At 46.5% G+C, this 24169-nt stretch overlaps 2 protein-coding genes across 2 annotated transcripts in view; one reads left to right on the plus strand and one right to left on the minus strand.

The window, feature by feature from the left end:
* Positions 1 to 802: 802 nt before the first annotated feature.
* Positions 803 to 1456, minus strand: LOC118023854 (ubiquitin-conjugating enzyme E2 E3-like). The gene has a single exon (XM_035025314.1). It carries the CDS (start codon positions 1424 to 1426, stop codon positions 803 to 805), a length of 624 nt encoding a protein of 207 aa, XP_034881205.1. The 5' UTR covers positions 1427 to 1456.
* A 12899-nt stretch (positions 1457 to 14355) lies between these two features.
* Positions 14356 to 24169, plus strand: part of ADAMTS18 (ADAM metallopeptidase with thrombospondin type 1 motif 18) — a gene marked incomplete at its 5' end in the record, with an annotated part of 147251 nt that continues 137437 nt past the window's right edge. Inside the window, 3 exons of the mRNA XM_035024511.1 lie at positions 14356 to 14391; positions 14897 to 14978; positions 17831 to 18150. Coding sequence (XP_034880402.1) covers positions 14356 to 14391; positions 14897 to 14978; positions 17831 to 18150 — 438 coding nt within the window. The remainder of the gene's footprint in view (positions 14392 to 14896; positions 14979 to 17830; positions 18151 to 24169) is intronic.

Below are 24169 nucleotides of genomic sequence, written 5' to 3' on the forward strand. Positions count from 1 at the left end.
TGCCCTTCTCCGGTATTCCCAAATAAACTCTTTTTTTTTTTTTTTTTTTTGGCCTTCAGGAGCATGTTTATTGTGTTTGAGATGATACATCAGGTGCTCTCTGAGCCACAAAGGGTAAAAGGAAATCCTCTCCTTACAGACTGACAAAGGTAGAAGGTAAAACATTTTTCACAACAGCGAACCACATACTCAGAAATAGATCTGGGTTGAATACAAATGACATAATTCCTAGTCATCTACGGCTACTTTTTTTTTTTTTTTTTTAAGATTTTATTTATTTATTTGAGACAGAGAATGAGAGACAGAGAGCATGAGAGGGAGGAGGGTCAGAGGGAGAAGCAGACTCCCTGCTGAGCAGGGAGCCCGATGCGGGACTCGATCCCGGGACTCCAGGATCATGACCTGAGCCGAAGGCAGTCGCTTAACCAACTGAGCCACCCAGGCGCCCCATCTACGGCTACTTTTATAACTTCATACAGATAATGAATTAGGCTAAAATGCACTATAATATTTGGTAGACTTCAGGACCAGTACCCTTAGTACATCACAAAATACATTTTGATATCCCAACGAAGCAAGACTTGCAAGTAGGCATTTTACACGTAACTAATCTACAGCGACAAAGTTCCACTCTTGATAGCATTTACCTTTTTGGGGAGTCCCCTAGTCTCCAAAAGATAAAAGCAGAGAGTACAATCAATGTAACATACACACAGAAGTCCGTATTGTAAAGTCTGTAAAGATTTGCAGCATAGTGGGAAGGGGCCTTCTGCTCCTTCATGTCGCATGCAAATTCTGTGAATTATGTGGCGTATCTTTTGGTCCACTGTCTGGCTATCCTGTCATGTTCTGCTCTGTTGGTCAAATACTGAATGGCTATGCTTCCAACCAGAGGATCTGCAGGGTTGCAATCTGTCAAAAGAGAACAAATCGACAGCAAAACCTTTGAAATAGTCCAAGCAGGAGTCCAGTTGTCTTTAAGGATGTCCAGACAGATGACTCCCCGACTGTTGATGTTGCAGTGATAGATTCTGGTGCAGAAAGTAACCTTTGGTGGCTTAAATGGATAATCAGATGAAAAAGTGATATCCAGAAAAAACACACCACCTTCATATACAGAACCTGGTGGACCAAGTAGAGTCGTTCTCCATTCATAAATGTTACCTCCTTTAGGCCCAGCACTGCAGTTAGGAGGAGGATCAAGAGTTATTTCAGCTAGCTCCTTCTGAATTCTTTTAGCACTAGTGGATAACTTAGCAGGGGTTTTGCTGGAGAGTTTGGTGTTTTTCTTCTGCTGGGTGGCAGAAGGTTTTCTTTCTTCCTGTTCTTCAGGCTCTGGAGCGGCTGGGTCTCGCTGGTCCGCATCTGAACTACCACCTCTGGTGTTGGGGCTCTCATCATCAGACCTTTGCCTATCAGTGGACATCTTGGTGAAGTTATTTCTTGGAAAACTCGGCCGCCCGCCCGGCCCGCTCGTGCGCGGCTACGATGTGGTGGAGGGAGAGAGAAAAAAACCCTTCCTTAAGGAAATGGAGGCAGCTGGGGGGCAGGGGGAGGGGGTGGGCAAATAAACTCATTTTTTTGCTGATAAAATAACTGGGGGTTTTATTTCTAAGTTTAGCAACAACAACAACAACAACATTTTTTTGTCTCACACCTAAACCAAAGATTAATATTTCTGCTTTCTGAGGGTCCGGGCACTCTCCATAATCTGAGGAAATCATGCTCTTTTCAGCTTCTTTTCACTTGGGGAGACTGGGTAGTCAGAAAGCGGTCTGAGGGCGCCTGGGTGGCTCAGTTGGTTGAGCGACTGCCTTCGGCTCAGGTCATGATCCTGGAGTCCCGGGATCGAGTCCCGCATTGGGCTCCCTGCTCGGCAGGGAGTCTGCTTCTTCCTCTGACCCTCCCCCTTCTCATGTGCTCTCTCTCTCTCTCTCATTCTCTCTGTCTCAAATAAATAAATAAAATCTTTAAAAAAAAAAAATAGAAGGCTTTCTCCCCCCCCCCCCCCCAAAAAAAAAGAAAAGAAAGCGGTCTGAGACACCAGCGCTTCTGTTAGGTGCTCTTCACTACTGATGAGGGAAGCAAGGGATGGACAACCTATTATTTCTGCAGAGCATCGGTGAGTTATTTGCTAGGCTAAGACAGGTTTGGATCTGGACAGAGGTGGAGGCTAGATAGTTCTGCATAAAAAGCAAGGAAAAAAGGAGAAGAAAGGAGAGTCTTTGGGTTTATGGAGACCTCCAGCAACATGGTGACTTGTAAGAAAGGGATATCTGATACCCCCTTAAATCAGTTTAGTCTCCACTGTAAACCCATTTGATGGCGGTGATGGTAATACACTATTGGGGATGCACTTAATGCCATCAAATTGCACACTTTCAGATGCTTAAAATGGTAAACTTGATGTTATGTGTACTAGTGATGGTTCATTTTATGGGTCAGCTTGACTGGGCTAAGGGACGCCCAGATAGCTCCTCAAATAGTCTTTCTGGGTGTGTCTGTGAAGGTGTTTCTGGAACAGATCAGCATTTGGATGGGCAGTCTGAATAAACAAGATCACCCTCACCAATGCCTGTGGGCATCATGCAGTCCTTTGAGGGCCTGAGTAGAAGAACCAAAAGTGGGAGGAAGGATGAATTCACTCTCCCTGCTTGAGCTGGGACATCCACCTTCTCCTGCGCTTGGACATCAGTGCTTCAGGTTCTCGGGCCTTTTGGATTCAGACCAGAACTACACCGCGGGGCTCCCCTGGTTCTCAGGTCTTCGGGCTTGGACTGCAACCACCCCAATGGCCTCCAGCTTGCAGATGGCACACTGTGGACTTCTCGGCCTCCATAATCAGGTGAACAGACCCCTGCTAAAAGCTATGTTTCTATATATCCGCAACGTTCCTATTGGCTCTGTTTCTCTGGACTAAGACAGTATTTCACTACAACGAAAAATAACAAGTATCTGAATCCCCACACTTCGGTAACAGCTGCTGTGGACATAGATGGCTCTCTTGAGTGGTTTGGGACAAATCAGACATGGTGCTCTTTGTTCGGTCGATGCAGGACAGAGAGGAGAGTGGAAGAGGTGAGAGTTGGTGACATTGAGAGTTTGGTGGGAGCCAGGGGACACGTGAGAAAGCACATGTCTGGGGAGCCCCTCAAAATCTGGCAAGGCTGCTAGATGTCCAATGGTACAAGGGACCTAGGGGCCACACCCATTACGTTCCCATTTTAAGGGACGGGGTGAATTCAGTTGTCATCCGGCTTCCATGAAGATGGAGCTTAAAAGGTTCAGAAAGACTATAATCTGTCCTAGCTTAGGGCTTATCAATTGGTATTTATATTACTGATCTCATGGGGCCGTTTTAAGGGTTGAAGGAGCTAAATAGCTCTACAAATTTAATACATACCAATGTTTCATGTCTGATGCTACTTTTCCACACACTGTTCCCTCCCTTTGCATCTGTTAAATGGTTTCCTGGTCTTCAAATTACATCCATTTGATAGTTATTGTCTTTGGTTTTTGTTCTTTAAGTTTTTAGCCTTCTAACTGTCCTCCTCCCTCTGGCATGCCCTGATTTTTCCTCCCTCAACTCCTTTCCCCCCTCATTTAAGGATACACATGCCATGCTGGGTCCAGCCTATGACTTTCCTGGATGAGCGTTCTGACACGCAGGGATAGCCCAGGTGAATTAGGAAGGTCCTTTTTGGTGTAACTCTGAAAGTTAGGGATGAATTCCAAACACTCTCATTCTGAGCTGAGGTCTGGTCCGGTCAAGCCTTCAGGGCTGGCCACACAGACATCTGCTGGTGGACTCCAGGAATACAAGGGTTTCTCTTCCCACACAAAGACTCCCTAGAAACCTCCACTACTGATTGGGGGTGGGTTGTACCCCCCCCCCCAGCGCAATGCATCATGCTCCCCAGGAAAGGATGGTGAGATGGGCCTCACGTGTGTTTCTACCACTGCCACTTACCCAAATTTTGTCAGCTGGTAATGTCCCAACTTTGTTGTGCATTGGACAGTCTTACTTTCATTTCCCAGTTTAGGAAACTGTTTTGCACAGTACTTGGATGCTTATTTTTTTTTAGCGTGCATGGTGCTGGGCAGTCAACGGGTGGGAGTAACTTTGACCCTCGCTGTTGTCATGACTGTTCATTTCTCAACCAAACTGGAGTCTCCCTCTGCTACAGTGGAACTTTCTGAGATACACGTATGCCCTGTGCCTCTGTTTTCCTAGTTCTACAGCATTGATTAAGCCTATGCTATCCTTCATATGCAAAACTGAATTCTAAATTGTGGCTCTTAGGAAAAGATACAGCCTTGTGAATCTAATGTTTGTGGGTGCAATCCCTGGGTGTGTGAGTGATGGTAGCCCTAAATAAAAGGTATTTCTGCAACCTGTATTCGTTGGGCACTTACCTGTTGCATGGTTTGAGACAAGTAACACTTGGGCTCCCCACCTCCCTTCCCCATCGTAGGGGCAATGACACAGATGTTCCTGTTGCTGCCATGATTTGTTTTTTGTTTGTTTTGGAGGTTTTTTTTTTTTTTTAAGATTTTATTTATTTATTTGAGAGAGAGAGAGAGTGTGTACAAGTGTGGGGAGGGGCAGAGGGAGAGGGAAAGAGAATCCCAAGCAGACTTTGTGCTGAGCATAGAGCCCGACCCGGTGCTCGATCTCATGACACTGAGATCACAACCTGAGAGGAAATCAAGAGTCGGAAACCTAACCAACTGAGCCACCCAGATGCCCCATGCTATGATTTGTAATAGCTCAGTGGTCTCACAACAAACGGAATTCTAAATTTCTGCTAAGTGTGTTATGTTATATTCCTCTGATGGATTATGTCCCAGCCATTCACACTGGCGGTGCAGGAAATCTTCATACCTGCAACATATTCTGTATATAATGCCAGTCAAACAAAGTAGTTCACAAAAGTGAATCCAGCCGGATCTCAACTGTGTAAAATGGTGCTTAAAGCAGGAAGATACTATGTTATCTGTGGTCATCTTTGAAGGGTAGATAACAAATTATCTGGTTCTTTCATTCCATTTCTCTTTATTTTCCAAGACTTTCAAAAAGAGCTTGTACTGGTACTTACTACTATTTTTAAATTAAGTAATTTCTTCAGTCCCTCCGCAGTAGACCTACTCTGCCAGTTCCATAGCATATGTGGCAATTTATCTGCTTTTTTTGGGTGGGGGCTGTTTTTGTTTTTGTTTCGTTTTTGTCTGTATTCTCTTTATGTGCTTTTAAACCAAATAAGTGTTTTATAATTAAAGCAGTGTGTTCAAAGCTGTGTGTCTGTGAGAGATCTTTCATTTACTGTACAGTGAACTCATTGAACAAAGCAATATTTAAGCAATTCTGAATTTTTTTTTTTTTTTTTTTAGTCATGGGGGAGTATGGGGTGGGGGGAGTTTCAATTGTAATGATTTTCCTCCGTGTCATTTAGCAGTTTTCCAGGGCTTTTCATTATGGCAGCACTGGGCCATTTGAGGTACTTGCTTTCTAATCAGCCCTGGATGCCTTCCAGTGAGCCTGGGCGGAAATTCATCGGGCACAGGGTTTAATTGGGGCCACCCACCATGGAAGCGCTTCCCCCCTTTGTCCAGAGAGATGGAAGCTCTTAACGTAATGCACATAAAAACGTCCAGTATTGCAGGGCAGGAGCAAGCAGGCTCTGATGTCCCGAGGCTGTTATTATGTCCCAGTTTAATGTTAGCTTTTCAGGGACACTCCATCCAATCACGGGGGATGCGAGAACTCTACGGAAAGAGAGCAATATAAAGTATTAGGTTGCCGTCTGAACGCAACCCCTGATGTTTGGAACCTCTCTAAATAGATCCCAGACTGCTTTAAAAATAAGAAATACCCCCTCTCCTCCCTTCTCCTATAATCCCTCTGGCACCTTGGATTCCTTAAATTAATTCGTTGCAAAAGCCGGTTGAGTTCCAATAATTGGTTTTAAATGATCTGCCTCTTGAAATTGTGCCTTGCAGTCTAGTGGAAACGCCAGCCTCAAGCGCGGTGGGGCCAAGTCACTCTGCAGCTTCTGGAAACAAATTGCCTGTGTAATGGGGTGCAGGCTCCATACGGCACTCCCAGCGGGATGGTGATTGTGTAACTGGGGAAGGCAGCGTGTCTAGAAGGCCAGATCATGGCGGTGTTTTGGACGATGCAGCTAAGTCAAGGGAGCTGTGACCTCTTTGCATGCTTGAAATTGGAAATGTTTAATTTGGATGTGACTATGGCATCTGCAAGCTTCTTATTGGCTGTGCTTCCCGGGGTAACACAGCCAGCTTCCTGGGAATAACGATTATTCTTGCTCTGCCCTCCCCTACCGCAGAGGGTAGAGGGATGAAGAAAAGGAGAGAGAGTGGTACCGAGGCCACTGCTTATCACGTGTTTAATCTAGCACTTTACCTGATGAGCAGGATGATCCCCCACCCCCGCTCCGTCCCTATGAGACAGCACTATTACTACCGCGTCTTGTAGATGGGAAACTGAGGCTTACAGTGGGGAGGAGACTAAGTTCATCCAGTTAGTGGCTCTGTCCTGCCTGTTTGACTCTACTGCAGCCCTTGGGAAACCTAAGGGGCATACAGTCACCTGGGGATCTTGGTCTAATGCCGGTTTTGATTCAGGGCTGGGGCGGGGCCTGAGACTCTGCATGTCTAATGAGCTCCCAGAGGATGTGGATGCTGCTGGTCTGGGGATTGCCCTCTGGGCAGGCAGGCTCCAGACAATGGCGGGCCTCAACTGACCACACATCCCATTCATCTGGAGCCAGGGGCCTCTGACAATACTCCCGATAACCTTTTAAGACCCACTGACTCAGAATCTCGGGATGGGGCGCAGGGAGGGGGGGTGGGGGAGGGCCTGACTGCTGAGCACCCAGGCTGAGAACATCAGCCGAGGTGGGGAATGGTAAGGCTTCAACCCAGGGTGAGCATCGGGGCACTTAGACTTAGTAGAGCAACAAAACTCAGGAAGGGAAGGAGGAAAAGACCACTGTGTGTTACAGGGTGAGGGAAGAAATAAAAATGGGCCATGGTGGGGGGTGAGGGAGGGGGCGAGAACAACTGGAGCTCCTTCACAGGCAGGTGTGGGACATGCTTGACTGTGGAGCCTGATCCTCACGGGAGGCCCTAGAAGCAAGGTTCCCCACACAGGGCTGGCTGAAGAGGTCAAAGAAAGTGTCTGTCTCGGTGGTCTGGATCAGTTTCCTTCTGGGCAACGGGGGCTGCGTTCCCGTTCAACGTCTTTCCAAACGTGTATGTGTCAGCCCTGTTCTCGGTACTAGAAACGGAGAGGGCAGAGTTGGCCCGGCATACTCTGCTCTAGGCAGCTGGGGGGGGCAGCCGTGCCTGGGGCGGGGAACAGCCTCTATAGCACTTGTCACCCAGAGCTAAAAAGCCCCCCCCCCCCCAGCCAGGGTGATCTGGGAAGTCTGTCCAGGATGCTGAGGGCTTGAACTAAGGCAATTGCCATGAGGGTGTGGGGGACTGAGCCTATGGCATTTCTAAAGCGGGTTTGGTGACCAGCTGAGCACCCCCATTCTCTCCCACATCCCAGGGGGGCTCCCAAACTTCCCAGCTTGGGATTTGGGGCAGATGGCAGCCGCTGGAGAATAACTGATGGCATTTGCTTGGTGCCTTGTTGAGTTTAAGGTGACTCTCGCACGTCCAATTAAAAACGTCCCATACATGGTTGGAAATGTGTGTCTAGAGCTTGGCATGGAGATTCAGGTTGGAATAACAGCTCGGGGAGTCATCAGCTATTCTGATGGGATCTGAATACCCAAGGGGAAGAGAGGACCTAATTAGAAAAGATAAGAGACAGGGATGTCAATCTGGGGAGAACCAATATTGAAGGGACACCAAAAGGGAAGGGAAATAATTGATGAGTAAAAATTAAGAAAAAAAAAAAATCCAGGATATAGTAATGACCCGGAAGCTGAGGAGGTGAGTGCTTTTTGTGAAGGAAGCAGCAGTGATTATTAGTTTCAAATGTTACAACTATTTTAAAAAGATAAACACCGACAAGGGCTTCCCCTCTCTAGAACATTTTTTAATGGTTCTCTCTGAGTGAAGGGAGCGGGGTCTACATCTTTCTATTTTTAAATAGCTTGATTCTCATTCCACCATTATGAAATTATCCTTTAGAATCTGGCCACCTTGGGGACTGTTTCAGGGGACTTTGGGGCTCAAGTGAGGGGCAGGTGACTAAGGGCATGATGCCTTTGCCTTCAGCTGCAGAGCCCAGTCTTTGAAGGGCTCCCTGACACATGGGAAGGATGCTGGGTAAATGTGGGAAATGATAAAATTGGTGATTTAGAGGGGCGCCTGGGTGGCTCAGTCACTTAAGCCATTAAACGTCTGCCTTTGGCTCAGGTTATGATCCCAGGGCCCTGGGATCATTCCTCATGTGGGGCTCCCGATTCTCCCTGTCCCCACCCCTTCCCCACTTCTCATGTGCTCACGCTCTCTGCCTCAACAAATAAATTTTTTTTAAAAAAATTGGTGATTTAGAAATAGTAGCAGTACATAGTGGTAGGTGGGATGAGTCTTTGCTTCTAGTCAATCTCCCAATTCAAGATAAAAAAAGGCCTAAGAGGAGATTGCACCCCAGGCTGGGCACCATGAATGGTTGTGTCCTGCCTGGGGGCTGAATTGAAATGAAATCTACTAGGTCCTAGGCTTCCAAATCCTGTCCCCAAAAGGCGCCATTAGCTCAGAGGGTCTTCTGTTGTTCTAATTTGCATAGCTTCCAACTTTTGGCCACTTTATGTGCTTGCCTGTGCAGAAGGGAGCATTGTTTTCTGTTTAATTTATTTATTGAGGCATAATTGGCATACAATATTACATTAGTTTCGGGTGTTACAACATAATGATTCAACATTTATATACATTGAGAAATGATCAACATAACAAGTCTAGTTACCATCTGTCATCTTACAAAGTTAATAAGATATTTTTGACTATAGACCCCATGCTGTACATTACATCCCCATGACTGTTTTATAACTGGAAGTTTGTACCTCTTAATCCTCCTCGCCCATTTTGCTCCCCTGTCCCCCACTCTGTGGCAACCACCAATCTCTTTCTGTGAGTCTGGGTTTTGTTTTGTGTTTTAGATTGCACACATAAGTGAAATCTTGCAGTAGCTGGCTTTCTATCCAATTTATTTCACTTTGCATAATATCTTTAGGTCCATCCTTGTTGCAAATGGCAAGATCGCATTCTTTTTTTTATGGCTGAGAGGTATTCCACTGTATAATACACCACATCTTTATCCATTCATCTACTGATGGGTGCTTAGGTTGTTCCTATATTATGGCCATTGTAACTAATGCTGCAATGAACACGGGGGTGTATGTGTCTTTGATTTAGTGCTTTTGTTTTCTGTAGCCCAGCAGTGGAATTGCTGGGTCATCTGGTAGCCCAATTTTTTTTTTTTTTAATTTTTAGGGAAACTACATACTGTTTTCCACTGTGGCTGTATAAGGGAACATCATTTTCTAATGCACACCTAGGCATCATATCCAAGAGCTACAACCTGGAATTGGATGAGAAATATTAGGGGTCCCGTCTGGGGTTTGGATAAAGGAACATTCGGGTGACACCATCTCTGAGCAAGAGTTCACAGCCTCAGAAAGTGGAATGGCCACAGGAATAAGGTTCAAAAGAAGTTCAGGAAAGGGAGAAGAGCTACCGTTTATTGAGCACTGGTGGTTCTGGGTTCTGCCTCAGACATTTTATATACGTTGCTCCCTGCAACTCGAGTGGAAATAAAAATAGGTGAAGGAGGGACTATCTTCTCAGTGTGAACCACGATGAGCACATTAAGACTTGGTGTCTGCTTCTCCCTCTCCCACCCCCCCTGCTTGTGTTCCCTCTCTCCGTCAAATAAATAAATAAAATCTTTAAAAAAAAAAGACTTGGTGTCCGAGGTCACAGAGCAAAAAAGCACTAAAACTACTTCTGCTGAAATTAATGGAAACCCAATACAGACCAACTCAAAGGGGGAAAGAGAGTTAGCTTAAATGGTAGTGATTTCAAGGATTAAAGGAGAGGGTACAAGAATCATGGCCTCTGATGAGAGCCTGTTTATTTCCCTCTTTCCTCCTCGAGGAGTTTCATTTATTGCAGATCAGGAGGATGGCTGCTGACAAATCCAGGCTGTAATCACACATTTTGACAACCTCAGCTGAAAGATGGGTCTGTTCTCCCAAATGGTGTAGATAAACACCAGTGAACGATTCTCCCAGGTCACACTTGAGTCCAGATCCCACCTCTTCGGCCAGTAATTCTGGCCCTGAAAAAGTACTATGACATGTTTGGGCAGGTCTAAATCACGGATTAAACCAGAAGGAGGGAGATGGAAATGTTTACAAGGCAAATTAGCCTCTCCCACCCCAAAATCTAATCAAACAAGCAACAAATACTTACTGCTCATCCCTACAGCAAGGATTCAGTCCCACGGCTGCCCTTTATGATTTCTATTATACTTTGATTTTTCCCCAAGTAAGGAGTAACTCAAAGGCACCTCAGAAGCTGTAAATCCTGTTGACCCAAAAGTAGCATTGGCATTTAAGCGAAGGTGTAAGTACAGTGGGCCACAATGAGCTGTTTGTAATACATTTAGTGACATCAGAAACAACCAGGTGTTGGTTAAATGACAAATCCTGGGCTTCATCCCGGACCCACTTAACTGGAATATTCATAGGGATGCCCAAGAGCGTGGTTTGGACAATTATCCAGGAGATTTTAGTTAGTAGTAATACTTCCCAGTCTTGGCTCTCTGCGCTGAGTGAGGACTTGCTGGCCTTAGAGAGGCGAGCTTGGGAATCCCTGGGGCAGATGTCTGAGCCTGCGTGTGCTGAGATCCTGGTGGTGGAGAAGGAGGAGAGAATAGGTCCCATAGACAAAAGTTATTTCCTTTTCTTCGATGGCCTGATTTTTTTCCCAGAGCTTTTGCAAAGTCTCTATTCCACTCTTCCCCTGTGCAGAGAGCTCAGCATTTGGCCTTGAGTCCGGTTGTGGAAATAAGTAATCTAGTTCTGATACAGCCTCCTGGGCCTTGGGCAAACAAACGACTTTTAATAGTAGGTCTTGGGAAAGCACTAAAAATAGAACAGGGGAGCAGCATGCGTAGCCAGGGCGGGATCAACAGAGGCAAATGGAGCGGAGGAATCTCATTGCACAGAGAAGTTAGGACACAGGCAGGTTGTAAAGCTAAGAAATCAAGGTCCATGTCCTAAGAAGTGCCATGAAAGACTGAAATGTAACACTAGAGGGGAGGAGAGCGGTTGACAATTCCTAAATGGTGCTTGATGACAATCTATTTCTAAAGCTAGCTATTAAGCTAAGAGGTTCTACTTCCTATATTGTCACTGACAAATAAAAAACAAAACTGGCTACATGTCACTTGTTTGAATTTCACTCTTTGTGTGGCACGCACCTTGTCTTTCTGGTTATCGCTAAAGAAAATGGAAAAAGTTTGGACCTGCCATTCTTTTCTCTCTCTCTCTCTCTCTTTCTTTCTTTTTTTAGGGAGGGAGGGGGGAGAGGTAGAGGGAGAGAGAGAGAGAGAGAAGATGACTCCCCACTGAGCTGGGAGCCCAATGACACAGGGCTCAATCCCAGGACCCCAAGATCATGACCTGAATGGAAGGCAGATGCTTAACCAACTGAGCCACCCAGGTGCTCCAGTGTTTGTTGTTTAAGTCACCACTGCTATAGAATTCTCTTATAGCAGCCTGAAAAGATTGAGACAGATGACTATGAACTTTAGATATTCATTAATGTGTCTTAGATTCGTAGTTTTAAAATCAGCTAATTTTTTTTTTAAGATTTTATTTATTTGTTTATTTATTTGAGAGAGAGAGAGAGGGAGCACGAACGGGGGGAGAGGGGCAGAGGGAGAAGCAGACTCTCGGCTGAGCAGGGAGCCCTACACGAGGCTTGATCCCAGGCACCTGGAATCCTGACCTGAGCCGAAGGCAGACGTCCAACCAACTAAGCCACCCAGGCGCCCCCAAATCAGCTAAGATTTGTATTTCCAAATAACTTAAGAGATGAGTGCTATTTTGCAATTCACAGCTGAAGGGCCAGACCTTATGCTCCTGACTCTCTGTCACCATCTAGAGGCAATTTATACATATTGCAGGGCTAGTTCTGGGAATAATTGAATATATACAATCATCTCAGAAGTTAAGGCTGGCTTTGCAGTGTTTATATATTGGCCCTACAGAAGACAGTGGACCCAGTCATCTGCAAATGGATGGAATTGGAAGTTATGATCTCTCCAGCCTCCACTCCCTTGGTGTCCAATTCTTTACTGAGACCACATAAAGCCCGGAAGTCACCTGTATCAGAAGCCCCCACAGGTGCTTGCTACAGATGCATATCTGGGCCCCGCACCAAATCTACCGAATCAGAATTTCCGTGGTGCATGGCCCAGGAAGGTGCATAGTAAGCCAGCACCCCAGGTGATTTTGATGCACATTAAAATCTGACATCGGATGTACGAAGTCACGGAAATACAATGTATCCTCTGTTCTCACTTTTAAAGTCCACATATAAAGTGCTCAGAAAAATACAGTCAATCCTTGAGCTATCCTTCCGATGCATTGTGTTTATTCCCGTTTCACAGATTATTCAATGGAGGCCACTAGAGCTGAAACAGATTATGTTGGGAAACCCTACTGGTTTGTTCAATCTGGATTTCCTCACTGCATGGCCTTTCCCAAAGGCATTCCCTAGCAGGAGGGCTCTGCTCGGGCAGCCTGGAGGTCACCTTGTCGCTGCTGTATCCAGGGACACAGACTACGTGTACTGAGCTGTCACTTGTCCTAAGCTGTGATGTGGACCTCCTCTTAACCACCTCGGTACTCTTAGGACTGGAGCAGGGTACATGTCCCCCTCTCCTGCTACCATCCTGGTCCAGGAGGTGTCATTATTAACCTTGATTCTAGCAAGTATGCTTACCTGTTCTCTGGCCCGACCTCAGCACCGCCAGCCCCTATCCACACACTGAGACTCTGTATTAGAGATAATGCTGTCCTCCACACACCCTCTCTCTCACATCTTAAATCTAACAGATTCCTACATGCTTCCCCCAGCCTACAAGGCCCTGGCAACTTGGCCCTCTGCTCTCTGCCTCTCCCTCTGGCCTGTAACTCCCTCACCAGGGCGAGCCCTTTTCATGCCTGAAGACCTTCACTTCTGTTGTGCCCCCTCTGCTGACACACAAGACCTTATTCCTCTCTTCCCTTGTAAAACCAGCACAGTCTCTTTGGTCTTATTTGAAATGTGAGCTCTGAAGAGACATCTTACACACACACTCTCTAATCTCCACCCTTAGCTAAATTAGATATAGCTGTTATTCTAATTTAGGAGCCTGTTCTGTTCCTTTAGAGTAGTTGTGATCATCTGGGTCCTGGCATTGTTGAGTTATCCAATGAGAGTCTTTCCCACGGGCCTCGCTCGGAGACGCTATTCGGTTCATCCCTGCGAACAGGAGGGATCCAAAGATTAAGTAAATGTCTTGAGTAGATGAACAGGCACGCGGCAAGTGAGCCGCACATTCACGGTGATGGCAGCTCTGTGGGTGGTGGTTGAGTTCTCTGACTCGTGTGTGGTGTTTGGGGCCGGGATTCAGTCTCGAGAAGTTGGGAGACGGGGTCACAGGGAGAAGAAAGCGGAGAAGTGGCTAGGCCACGGCCAGCCTGCCTTGCGCTGCAGGCAGTGACCGGGCTCAGGGTTCCAGCCCTCCAGGCTGCCCTAGACTGGCCAGGCCTCCGGTTTCTTTGGGTAGCTAGGCTCTCTTGAGCCCAGCTGAGCCCGGTTTCCTCCTCTTCCTCGAGGGGTTAATAATTCCCACCTTGCAATGATAGGGCCGGAGGTAAATGCGATGGGGTGGGATGGGGTGCGGTGGGGAGCACCTGGCGCTTGGGAGGCGTTCAGAACGCCGAATACCTCGGCTGTCTCGCCGGAAGACTTGGACAAGAGGAGACTGCACAGGCCGCCAGAGGGGTCGCGCCACTTACCTGAGCCTGCCCCCTCTCAGCTCAGCCCGCGGTGCGCTTCGATTACGTTTTCCAAGCCTGACCCAGCGCGCTCTCCCGCCTCCCTCTCCTCCACTCCCCCCCCTCCCCTCCCCCTCGGCCTCCTCCCTCCGAGCGGGAGCCGGGGATCCCACGCCCTTGCACCAGCCCGGGGGCTCGGACGGGCCCGGGAGCCGCTGGTCGCCAATCACCGTGCGGTGGAGAGGCGGGCGCTCGGCTCGGCGCGCTGGGGGAGCCAGCTGGCGCGGCTTTCCCCGGGAGCCTCAGACGCTCACGCGGACAGACAGACGCTCAGACCGGCGGGCAAGCGGGCGGGCAGGCACGGACAGAGTCCCCCCACCCCGGCCGTCTGCGCTCCGAGACGCGCGCCCGCCCGGGCCGGCGGAGCCCCCGTGCCCCCCGGGAGCGGCCGGCAGGCGGCTCGGCGGGCCGGCGCCGGCAGCAGGGAGGGCGCGCGGGCGGCCGGAGGAGGGGAGGCCCCGGCGTGCGCGGCCCGCGATGTGAGCGGCGGCCGCTCGCACCTGGCGCCGCACCTGGAGCGCCGCGCTGCGGGCCGGCGGGGAGAATGCGCGGCGCCCGTGCGCTGCGCCCGCCGCGTCCGGCCGCCCGCAGCCGCCGCGCCCGCCCCTGACCATGGAGTGCGCCCTCCTGCTCGCGTGCGCGCTCCCCGCCGCCCGCTCGCGCCCGCCGTGCGATGCGGCGGGGCTGGGGCGCGTGGCCAAGGCAGGTGCCCGGGCGGGGCGCGGCGAGAGCGGGTGGCAGCGGGCGCCCGGCGCCAGCCCGGCCGCGCCCCCTCACGCGCGGTGTCGCCTTCTCTCTTGCAGGCGCTCCAGCTCTGCTGCCTCTGCTGTGCGTCGCTCGCCGCAGCCTTAGCCAGCGACAGCAGCGGCGGCGGACTAAACGTCGGTGCGTATTTGCTCCCCACCCCCAGAAGGGCCTTGCCAGGCACTTGCCCCTTCTTTCCCCCCCAAAGAGGCAGAAGTAGAAAGGCGGTTCCGCCACCCCCCGGCCTGGCAGGTGTGCGTGCGTCCTGGGAAGGGCTCCTGTTTGGCGAGGGGGGTGGTGGGGATGTGGCAAGGACTCGGAACTGAGCAAAAGAATCCATGCCTCAAGCCGTAAGTCCCATAAATGAGAAAACAGTACTTTCCTTCGTTCACAAATGGCTTGTTTAAAAAAAAAAAAAAATCCTTACTGTGGTGAGAAATTAGGAAGTGGACTAGATGGTTGATACCAAAAGGCACCTTCCTCATTTCCTTCCTCCTCTGGGAAAGCCTGCAGGAGCTAATTCTTGGTGGGAGATGAAAAAAATGTGAGCCCTCCCCTCCTCTCCTCCTCCCATCTTCCCTTCTCACTTTCCTGTCCGTTTGTGTGCCTGATCTTCCTTTGCTTTTCTGCTTTCCCCTGCCCTTGTGTCATGGATTCCCAAAAACTGCTTTTAGAGAGAGGAGAGCGGGTAGCTTGAGGTCTCTGGGGCTTTCATCTCTTCTGAGGTTCCCAGTTGCAGGGTCCCAGAACACTCTTCCCGTCTGTCGTTTATTAACTTCTTGCTGGGACCCAGTGGAAAATCCTTCATGCCATTGTTCCCACCAGCTACAGGAGAACAGCTGATCCAGGTGTCTAGCAAGACTGTGATGTCCAACCCAGATTCTAGAATTTTTAGCCTTGCAGGGTCATCTCCCGCTGCTGAGGGAGAGCACGGCATACTGGGGAGAGGGGGGATGGCAGAGTCATGGAGTTAAGGGCTGGGAAGATGTGGGTGAGTGAGGGGACGGGAGAGAGCCAGGAATTAACTCTTGAGAAATTCACTTTTTGTCCACCGGGAGAGCGAGGCCGGCTGCAGTTTCTACAACAACCCCTCATTGTTCCACATGTAGTTCCCTCTGTTCTAGCCACCACCTGTAAGGACCTCATCTTTAGCCCCTGAGCAAACGGATTAGATCACTCTCGGCAGGAGGCTCTGACTGCCGCTCTTTCTCTCGAGGACCGAATATTACATCCACCTGCTCATTCTCCCGTTGGAAACAAACTAGTAGCTCTGTTTGGGGCAGGGCGCTTTGGGGGCTGATTGCTTGGAAGGCTGGCTGGATAAGGCTGCCCCAGGGCCTCCTAAATAGGAGCAGGCAGAGTTGCGGGTGGGTCTGGACAAGGAGGTAAGAAACGACTTCTTGCAGAGACTGGAGCACGAGCAGGTGGGGTTTTCACACTTAGGTTTTAGTACGGTGGAGGAAGGAGGTGGTTTTTTGCTTAAAAAATTTGCATTTAATCAAGAGTCGCATAGCTGTAAAACAACGTGGCAGATTTTTAAACGAAAAATCGTGTATGGCCTGCTGAATTTTTTTTTTTTTTTTTAGATTAAGAGAGGAGAAAAAGTTTTCTAGTTTAATACGTGTGTCAGATAGTATTTCTAGTTAAAGGAGTCAAGGAGAAAATGGGAGAGGCAAGACATAAAGTCCATTGTGAGAATGGGAATTGCTCAAGCAATTAGAGTCACAGATGGTTCATACAGAAGAGAACAGTTGAAAGTTATGATCCTGTTGGGATTTTTTTCCCCCAAACGTAGGCTCAATTAGAATATCCCTCATTGATCCCTGTTAGCTACAAGGCTTCTGTTCATTCCTGAGCTGTTCTTATTTGGTTGTTGACTATTTTGGGAAAAGGGAAATTCCTCTTTCTTTTCCTCCTCCAATAATCAAGGACCCAAGTGACTCATAGATGCCTCTTAGTTATTCGGAATCTTTCTAAACACTTTCCAAATTAGTTTCCCATTCTGTGCCTAGAAAGTGGAAATGCAGAGTGTGTTTGAACACGCAGAAGCCATGCTCCAGATCATCTTGTGATGATACTTTTCAGTTTCAACGTTTTGTGATAGAAAAAAACAGTGTGCCGGCTGCAATTTTCCAGCAGCAGATAGGTTTTTTTTGGTTTTTTTTTAGTTCCTCCCCTTTAGAACAAGCAGCAATTAGTGCTGCTCTAGAGAGCAATGGGGAAAGTATTTTGAAACATGTCTTTCCAGGTGTCCCCTGACTGACACTCCCCCACCAACATGTCTGAGCAATTTTAAACCTCAGACTCTATAGGAAAGTTCTGACAATTTTGAGGCATTTTTATGCATCCACTATATTTTAGTTTACAGTGAGATGGGATTGTCCCTGTAAAAGCTCAGAGTAAAATGTTCAGAGCCATACAAGTGCTGGGGTTTTATTATCACATATAGTTAATATCGGAAATAGGAAACTGCCGGTAGGTGCTCATTATCTGGGATGCCATCTCAAGTTACTTACTCAGCACTGTGAGTTATCATTTGAAATTTAAGCTCGGCCTCCCCAAGTGCTCCCAATTCAGTTTAAACACAAAGATGTTAATCTCCTGAAAAAAAAAATTGTTCTTTTCTCTCCTTTTGTGGTTTTATTTTGTCTCTAAAAAAAAAAAAAAATCACTTTTTATGTATGGATGGCTCTGACTCATCCATCTGTCTCTCCAGCCCATGAGAGAGAGTTGTGGCATTTTCCACAAACATTCTCGACATGCATGAAGCCTGTGCTTGACTTTTCGTTTTTTGTAGGACTCACTGTCACAGAGCTCATGGCAAAGGCCACAGAGCTCTCTTCATGAGCTGCTCTGAATTGTTGTGGATCTAGGTGCACTGCGGTAGGAACAGAGCCACCTTTGAGCTGCGTATTTGCACTTAAGCCTGTTGCAGGGTGACCCTCTGGCACTGTGGATTCTTGGTGCTGACAGCTAAACCTTTCCCATTGCAGATTACGTCTTTGTCACCCCGGTAGAAGTGGACTCGGGCGGGTCGTATATTTCACACGACATTTTGCACAACGGCAGGAAAAAGCGATCGGCGCAGAGTGCCCACAGTTCCCTGCACTACCGATTTTCAGCATTTGGACAGGAACTACATTTAGAACTTAAGCCCTCGGCGATTTTGAGCAGTCACTTTATTGTCCAGGTACTTGGAAAAGATGGGGCTTCAGAGACTCGGGAACCTTCCGCAGTGCAGCGATGTTTCTATCAGGGATTTATCAGAAATGACAGCTCATCTTCTATCGCTGTGTCTACGTGTGCTGGCTTGGTAAGTACCCCACACTCGGGGTCGACTCCCTCTCTCGTGTGTTTTGTGTAACTTGAATGAACAGATGTCTGCAATATTAAGTATTCTTCCAGCCAACTCGACACATTCACACTGTCAGCTTTGATACTTATAATATTCTCAATTGAATTAATCTAATCTGCTCCCAGAAAAAGAAAATATAATAGAACTTTAATTACCATTTAGAACATTCTTTTGATGTTTAATGGTCTGGGCCTCTTTATTCTCCGTGTTTGAGACGATCCCCAAGGAAATTAATTTGATGGATGCCGTTCGCTTTGTAAAGTCTTGGGAGACCCAGGCATTATATAAATCTAACAAGCTGCATGCCTCTCCATTGCTTTGAAATGGGAAAACTGTATTTCAATGCGAAATTGTGTTCAGCCGCCCCGTGAAGCCCAGCCTTCACTGTAGTAGGGAGGCCTTTTGTTTTCTTTTAGCTAATCTGTTCGTGTCCTGCTCACATAAGACATCCTTTTAGAATGTGGTATGGTGTGCTTGAGGGCGGGCAGGCTTGAATGTGGCATCCAGGATGCAAACCACTTGAAAAGGATTTGGGGCAAGTGTTCTTTCCTCTCTGTGGAATCCTCAACAGTGGAGCTCCAGGACAAGGGTATTGGTGTAGAGGATACTTGTCTCAGGATTCATTCAAATCTATGAAGCAGTAAATGGGGTTCTGGGTTCGCATTGCAATTGACAAGTATCTTGAATGGATATCAGAGTGTGTGTCTGTTGAGACACATCATGGCCATGCTCTGGCATGGTTGGAAGAAGGTAAGTGTGAGAAAGTCCATTTGAGGATGTAGTTGGTAATGGACGTGGTACATCAGGACACAGAGCCAGAGGGGCTGGTGTGGGTGCCGGTGAATGAAAACTCCCATGTTCTCCGCTAGTCAAAACTTTATTATTTAATTTTTTTTTCACATTGTGGCCTGAAATTTAGCTAGTACCTTTCATCACAGAGTTTTGATATTCTTTGGTATAATCTTGGAAGCATAGAGCGAAGCAAAGATTTAACAATTCTCAACCTAGCTTGATCAATTTAGACGATCGCTATAACTCACTAATGACTTATATTCTGACATGGTTACACACACACGCACACACACACATGAATCCTGGGATTTTGTTTGTTTGTTTTGCTTGGTTGTGATGAGTCTCCTGCTCTTTTCTGGGCATTTCCCCATATTCCCCCCTCTTCTGTCTGTTCCAGTATCCTAACATCTTCAGGAGGTCAGGCATCTCACCATAGTGGCTTAAACTATCCCATTCCACATGAAGGTGGTTAAGAGCAGTCTGTTCAGGACCATTGTACCCCAGCACTCACTAGTAAGTAGGACTTTGGACAAGTTATTAACCTCTCTGTGTCTTAGTGTCTTCATCTCTAAAATGGGAGTAACAAGGTTTACATCACAGGGCTGTGGCGATTAAGTGACTTCTTCCATGGAAAATGCTTCCATGGAAAATAGCAGTTCCTGGCAGGGAATAATCGCCCTAGAGTTGTTCTAGTTCCAGCAAAACTTAGCCACCTCATGGTGATTTCTCTTGGGAATCCACTCTCCGAAAACAATAGGAAATCTGGTCAATTGCTTCATTTTAATAGATGTCAGGTTATTTATCCTAAGGAGGAGATTCAAAGGGAGCCAATGATCACTGAACACCTAGGAATGAGGCAAGTTAAAAATTTCCATCATGATGTAAAAATAGTGATGAATGTGGAAGAAGTAACTCACAGTCACGTCTGCCTGTGTATAAGGCCCATGTGAATTGGAATCAGGAAATTCGGATTCTGTCCCCACTGCTCAACAGACCAGATGCATGTACTTAGTTAAATAACTTCTCTAGGTCTCAGCTTTCTCTCCTGAATCCTGTAAAATTATTTCTCAGGCCACTGCCATCTCTAGGCATCTGACTCTGATTATCCAATTCGTTGACCCTGGCCAGACCCGCTTGCTATGGGATAGGGCAAGAACCAAGCTTACCCCCATTGCATTACCCACCTCTCCATGACCCAGCCAAACAACTGCGAAACACAAACACATACACCCAACCTCGATAAGAAAAAAAAAAAAGAAAAACATGAAAGAGAATAGAAATACAACTGAGAAACTGGACGCCACTCAGAATTAATTTTTATAACCGTATGTGGAAGTATAATGTATATACAGAAAAATATAAAACATATACAGAAAAATGGAAAAATCATAGGATACAGCCTAATGAATTTTCACAAAGTTCGCACCCATGTAGCCACCAAGGAGATGAAACAAGACATTCATTACCAGTGCCCCCAGAAGAGCCCACTGTGTCCCCCTTCCCAGTCACTTCCCCCGAGGAGGTAACCACTATCCTAACTTCTAATGTAGCTTAATTTTGCCTATTTGAATATTTTACGTAAGTAAAATTATACAGTATTCCTCTGTAGGACTATTTCAGTGGTTCCATTCAATTGTTGGTGGGCTTTTAAGTTGTTTTTGCTGTGGGCTGTTCTGGAGTACTGCAGAGCATTCTTGTATATGCCTCTTGGTGAGCATATGGACATTCTCTTGGAAGTCTACCTAACACTGAGCTGTTGGGTCCAGTTGTACTAATTTGCACTGCCATCAGAGTGTATGGGAGTTCCAGTTGCTCCACATCCTCACCAACACTTACTGTTGTCTGTTTTCCATTTTAGCTACTGAATTGATGGGTGTGAAGTGGTACCACATTACATGGGTTTAGCTTGTGTTGTCTTTTTTTTTTTTTTTTAAAGATTTTATTTATTTATTAGAGAGAGAATGAGAGAGAGCACATGAGAGGGGGGAGGGTCAGAGGGAGAAGCAGACTCCCTGCCGAGCAGGGATCCCGATGCGGGACTTGATCCCAGGACTCCAGGATCATGACCTGAGCTGAAGGCAGTCGCTTAACCAACTGAGCCACCCAGGCGCCCTAGCTTGTGTTGTCTTAATGGTTGATGAAATTGAGTACCATTTCTTATGCTTATCAGCCATTTGTATATTCTCTTTTGTGATCTGTTGTCCATATCCTGTGGACAGATAGTATAAATGTTTCCAGCCTACATTGTGGTGTTTTTCCTTTTCTCTGTGAATAGAAACAAGAGTTCTGAGCAAAAACACTGCTTTGCTGACTTAACATCTCTGTTATTATGGCTCCGAATCTCTAACAATGCATTGATCTGCTTGTGAAACCTATCAAATAGCAACAGTGAACTCTGTGATATCATCTGAGCTCAGTGAGGGGACACTGGACTAGAAACATTGAGAGATGGTGATGGAGAAATAATCATGGCAGGAAGAAGAATTTCTTCATCCTTCTAGCCACCTAGAACACATAGACGTCCCCTGCTTCTTTGGCCAAAGAAGGGGTTCATACCTTCACTAAAGTTAATTAGCAATTACTATAACAGATTCAGAACAGTGAATGATTTAAGAATTCAGGAGAGGGATGAACCACTAAATGCTTTTTGGAGTGACTCCTCAGAGTTAACATGCTAAAGGAGACGAGCAACTCTTCTTGCATTGACCCAGAAGCTGATGTGAGATGGAGGAGACTGAGAGGTGGAGCCTCTTCCACTAGAAGTCTCCACACCAGGGTTTCTACCTCAGTAGAGCTGGATGACTGGCATCAGAATGCCTTTAGGGGTTACAGCAATCTCCTGTAGTGCATGCAGTGTGTATCAGGACATTAGGTCACCTTTCAAGAGCAAAGTACCCATGGGAAAACTAACCATGATCTTGATTGCCAGGGAAGCCCCAGGAGAGAATGAAAAAACAAAGGAGGGTTATAATAGTAAAATATACATGAAGGTACAGGCATGCCCACCTGTATACCTACATTTTCCAGTGAGGATTTCTCCGGCAGGGAATTTGCCTCAATAATTCAGAATTAAACTGTGCTTAAAATATTTTTTTTGTTTTTTTTTTTATTATGTTAATCACCATACATCACATCATTAGTCTTTGATGTAGTGTTCCATGATTCATTGTTTGCATATATCACCCAGTGCTCCATGCAGAACGTGCCCTCTTTAATACCCATCACCAGGCTAACCCATCCCCCCACCCCTCCTCCCCTCTAGAACCCTCAGTTTGTTTGAGTCCATAGTGTCTCATGGTTCGTCTCCCCCTCCAATTCCCCCCATTCATTCTTCCCCTTCTGCTATCTTCTTCTTCTTCTTCTTCTTCTTTTTTTTTTTTTAACATATAATGTATTGTTTCAGAGGTACAGATCTCTGATTCAACAGTCTTGCACAATTCACAGCGCATTTTGTTTACTGAGATTAAGAATTCCTCATATCAGTGAGGTCATATGATACATGTCTTTCTCTGATTGACTTATTTCGCTCAGCATAACACCCTCCAGTTCCATCCACGTCGTTGCAAATGGCAAGATCTCCATTCCTTTTGATGGCTGCATAATATTCCATTGTATATATATACCACATCTTCTTTATCCACTCATCTGTTGATGGACATCTTGGCTCTTTCCATAGTTTGGCTATTGTGGACATTGCTGCTATAAACATCAGGGTGCACGTACCCCTTCGGATCCCTACATTTTTATCTTTGGGGTAAATACCCAGTAGTGCAATTCCTGGATTGTATGGGAGCTCTATTTTCAACTTTTTGAAGAACCTCCATACTGTTTTCCAGGGTGGCTGCAGCAGCTTGCATTCCCACTAACAGTGTAGGAGGGTTCCCCTTTTTCCGCATCCTCGCCAACATCTGTCATTTCCTGACTTGTTAATTTTAGCCATTCTGACTGGTGTGAGGTGCTATCTCATTGAGGTTTTGATTTGGATTTCCCTGATGCCGGGCAATGTTGAACACTTTTTCCTGTATCTGTTGGTCATTTGGATATCTTCTTTGGAAAAATGTCTGTTCATGTCTTCTGCCCATTTCGTGATTGGATTCTTTGTTCTTTGGATGTTGAGTTTGATAAGTTCTTTATAGATTTTGGATACTAGCCCTTTATCTGATATGTCATCTGCAAATATCTTCTCCCATTCTGTCGGTTGTCTTTTGGTTTTATAGACTGTTTGTTCTGCTGTGCAAAAGCTTTTTATCTTGATGAGGTCCCAATAGTTCATTTTTGCCCTTGCTTCCCTTGCCTTTGGCGATGTTTCTAGGAAGAAGTTGCTTCGGCTGAGGTCAAAGAGTTTGCTGCCTGTGTTCTCCTTTAGGATTTTGATGGACTCCTGTCTCACATTGAGGTCTTTCAACCATTTGGAGTCTTATTTTTGTGTGTGGTGTAAGGATATGGTCCAGTTTCATTCTTCTGCGTGTGGCTGTCCAATTTTCCCAACACCATTTGTTGAAGAGACTTTTTTCCATTGACATTCTTCCCTGCTTTGTCGAAGATTAGTTGACCATAGAGTTCAGGGTCCATTTCTGGGCTCTCTATTCTGTTCCATTGACCTATGTGTCTGTTTTTGTGCCAGTACCATACTGCCTTGATGATGACAGCTTTGTAATAGAGCTTGAAGTCCGGAATTGTGATGCCACCAGCTTTGCTTTTCTTTTTCTACATTCCTCTGGCTATTCGGGGTCTTTTCTGGTCCCAAACAAATTTTAGGATCATTTGTTCCATTTCTTTGAAAAAAGTGGATGGTATTTTGATGGGGATTGCACTGAATGTGTAGATTGCTCTAGGTAGCACTGACATCTTCACAATATTTGTTCTTCCAGTCCATGAGCATGGAACGTTTTTCCATTTCTTTCTGTCTTCCTCAATTTCTTTCATGAGTGTTTTATAGTTTTGTGAGTACAGATTCTTTGCCTCTTTGGTTAGATTTATTCCTAGGTATCTTATGGTTTTGGGTGCAGTTGTAAATGGGATCGACTCCTTCATTTCTCTTTCTTCTGTCTTGTTGTTGGTGTATGGGAATGCCACTGACTTCTGTGCATTGATTTTATATCCTGCCACTTTACTGAATTCCTGTATGAGTTCTAGCAGTTTTGGAGTGGAGTCTTTTGGGTTTTCCACATAAAGTATCATATCA

Source organism: Mirounga leonina, unplaced genomic scaffold (assembly GCF_011800145.1).
Source record: "Mirounga leonina isolate KUSES-001 unplaced genomic scaffold, KU_Mleo_1.0 Mir_180, whole genome shotgun sequence".
In the NCBI taxonomy this organism is placed as follows: Eukaryota; Metazoa; Chordata; class Mammalia; order Carnivora; family Phocidae; genus Mirounga; species Mirounga leonina.

Coding starts and splice junctions, on each gene's coding strand:
- LOC118023854 (XM_035025314.1), bottom strand. CDS start 1,426: ATGTCCACTGATAGGCAAAGGTCTGATGATGAGAGCCCCAACACCAGA.